The sequence below is a fragment of the Notolepis coatsorum genome, assembly GCF_963971535.1.
Source record: "Notolepis coatsorum genome assembly, chromosome: 7".
NCBI classification, from domain to species: Eukaryota; Metazoa; Chordata; class Actinopteri; order Aulopiformes; family Paralepididae; genus Notolepis; species Notolepis coatsorum.
Genome location: NC_140171.1, coordinates 124,554,170 through 124,556,669, shown reverse-complemented (window position 1 = coordinate 124,556,669; position 2,500 = coordinate 124,554,170). Strand labels below are relative to the sequence as shown.

The window sequence follows — 2,500 nt, the reverse complement described above, 5'->3', positions numbered from 1 at the left end:
GTGTACAGTCAGTCTCAACACCACCACCCACTGAAAATCAAGGGGCTTTTAGCATTTAGAACATACTGTACAAACGCCTGTATTTTTTTTTTAATGTCGAGGCGGATTTGGACTATTATCTCGTCTGCAACTGCAACCTGTGTTACCGCTGCTGGCTAAAACATATTTGAGGTAGAGAGAGATTAAAGGGGAAATCCACCCTGAAACACAATACACATTGTGCTATAGACCAATTATCTTGGACATTTAAAGTTTTTATTTCTCCACGTGGTAAAATACACAGGTCACAACATGTTTACAGGACAGTTTTGGAGTTGGATTTGGAGTGTATTTCGTGACTGTTGGGAACTAGGCTACATGGAGGAACCTACTTCCAGTGAATGACACTAAGCTATAGGCTAACGGTGCGGGTGTTCCCTACGCCTAATGTGCACGCACAGAGAAGAAAAGGGTATGTAATCTGCTTGTCTAACTCCAGGGTAGATGGCAAATAAGCTAATTTTCCAAAAGGTTGGCGTGTTCCTTTAAGTCTATCTCCAGTTTGAACATAGACAAATAGCTTAGCTGGGAGTCAGACGTAAAAAAGAGAATTTGTCATAGTGTCCAAGCAGTTGTTCAATTAATCACTGTCTAGGGAGCAGCTCCAGGGGTTAGTCTCTTGAGTCAGGGGTTAAAGTCAGGGGGTATCGTTCCACTGCGATGTGAATCCAGTTCAAGTCAAGGTTCTCCTTTATTATTCCCCTTTGATAATTGAGACATGATGTGATATTGGGCTACCGGCACATACAGACAGCACAACATACATTTTGACCTGGCTTGAGATGTAGCCAAACTAGAAAAGAGATAACAACAGCGCCACTGGTTACAATCTATTTTCAAATGTATTCATCTTAATTATCCGCAATATCTAAAACAATACTTGACTCCATATTATTCCAATTATTATTTAAGGCATTCTAGCCAACTCTATTTTTGCATACCTACACTTTCAACACTCTCAAAAGCAACAGCCAAGAAAGCCTTTTTGTTCAAAGCCCCTTCTGATTGGAATAACTTACCTGCAAATACTCGTTCCATCTCATCTTTTTATTTATTAAAAAATGAGCTGTCTTCTTACTTTCATAGTACATGTACATGTTTTTAGTTTATCATTTTTAGTTTATCATTTATATACTGCATACTATCATGACTTTCATTACTTATCTCGTACGAAGTAACGATCCATTCCTATCCTTGCTTGATTTGTGTTTTGTTTGTCCTGTTTATTTTGTGATCTTGTATGTTGGTTTACTTATTTTGTAATGTCATTTCTCAGTTGATTTAGTTGTTGTAGACTGTTTCGATGTCCAATGTTTTGTGTTTTTTTTTTTTATGTACATACGTTGTATTGTGTTAGGAGCCCCTCGAAAACGAGATGCTACATCTCAAGGGGTTATTCCGAATAAAGAATTTCAATATATATCACACTTTTAAGAATTATTCTGAACGTATACCAAGGTAGTGTCTGTTCCTGACTTTGCATAAAAACATCGTGATACATTTAGAGCTCACGCTTCCCTGCCAGCTCCCAAGTGGAGTAACGCCGTAAATAATAGATGGTGTTACTCCTGTGGGTGAAGTTCAAGTGATCGTTTATGAGGGGTTCACGTTCAGGTCAAGCAAGTCCGACACACACACACACACACACACACACACACACACACACACACACACACACACACACACACACACACACACACACACACACACACACACACACACACACACACACACACACACACACACACACACACACACACACACACACGCACACACACACACACTCAGACACACACACACACACACACACACACACACACACACACACACACACACACACACACACACACACACACTCAGACACACACACACACACTCAGACACACACACACACACACACCACAAAAACAAACACACACACACACAAATGGAATATATGCAGTGATGAGTCAGTATTTTCTACTCATTATGTCCAATTGGGATCTCCATTAGATTAGACGGCCTTTACTGGAGTTCATGTTCACGTGTGTGTGTGTGTGTGCGTGTGTGTGTGTGTGTGTGTGTGTGTGTGTGTGTGTGTGTGTGCGTGCGTGTGTGTGCGTGTTTGCGTGCGTGCGTGTGTGTGTGTGTGTGCGTGTGTGCGTGTGTGCATGTGATCTCACCTGGCGTTGTCCCTGCCGTGGGACTTGATAAAGTTCATATCTCTGTACTTGGACAGGAAGGCCACCAGTTGGTTATTGGTCCTGAAAACAAACAAATAAACCAACAAATGATCAGCAACAGCCAATAACAAGCAAATACAACTTTGTTTATAACTCACTCAATAAAAACAAGGACCACAAGTCCTATAGGACCTGTGTGTGTCATCTTTGATATGTCTTAAAATGTTTAAAATGTTTTAATTTAAAAAGTACATGTACTTCAAGATGACGTTATGTATCTATGTCTAAGTGAAATGCCA

General features: G+C 40.4%; 1 protein-coding gene across 1 annotated transcript in view; it reads right to left on the bottom strand.

Moving 5' to 3' along the window:
• xylt1 (xylosyltransferase I) overlaps positions 1-2,500 on the bottom strand; it is a 129,286-nt gene that overhangs the window by 44,634 nt on the left and 82,152 nt on the right. Inside the window, exon 5 of the mRNA XM_084318564.1 lies at positions 2,202-2,282. Coding sequence (XP_084174690.1) covers positions 2,202-2,282 — 81 coding nt within the window. The remainder of the gene's footprint in view (positions 1-2,201; positions 2,283-2,500) is intronic.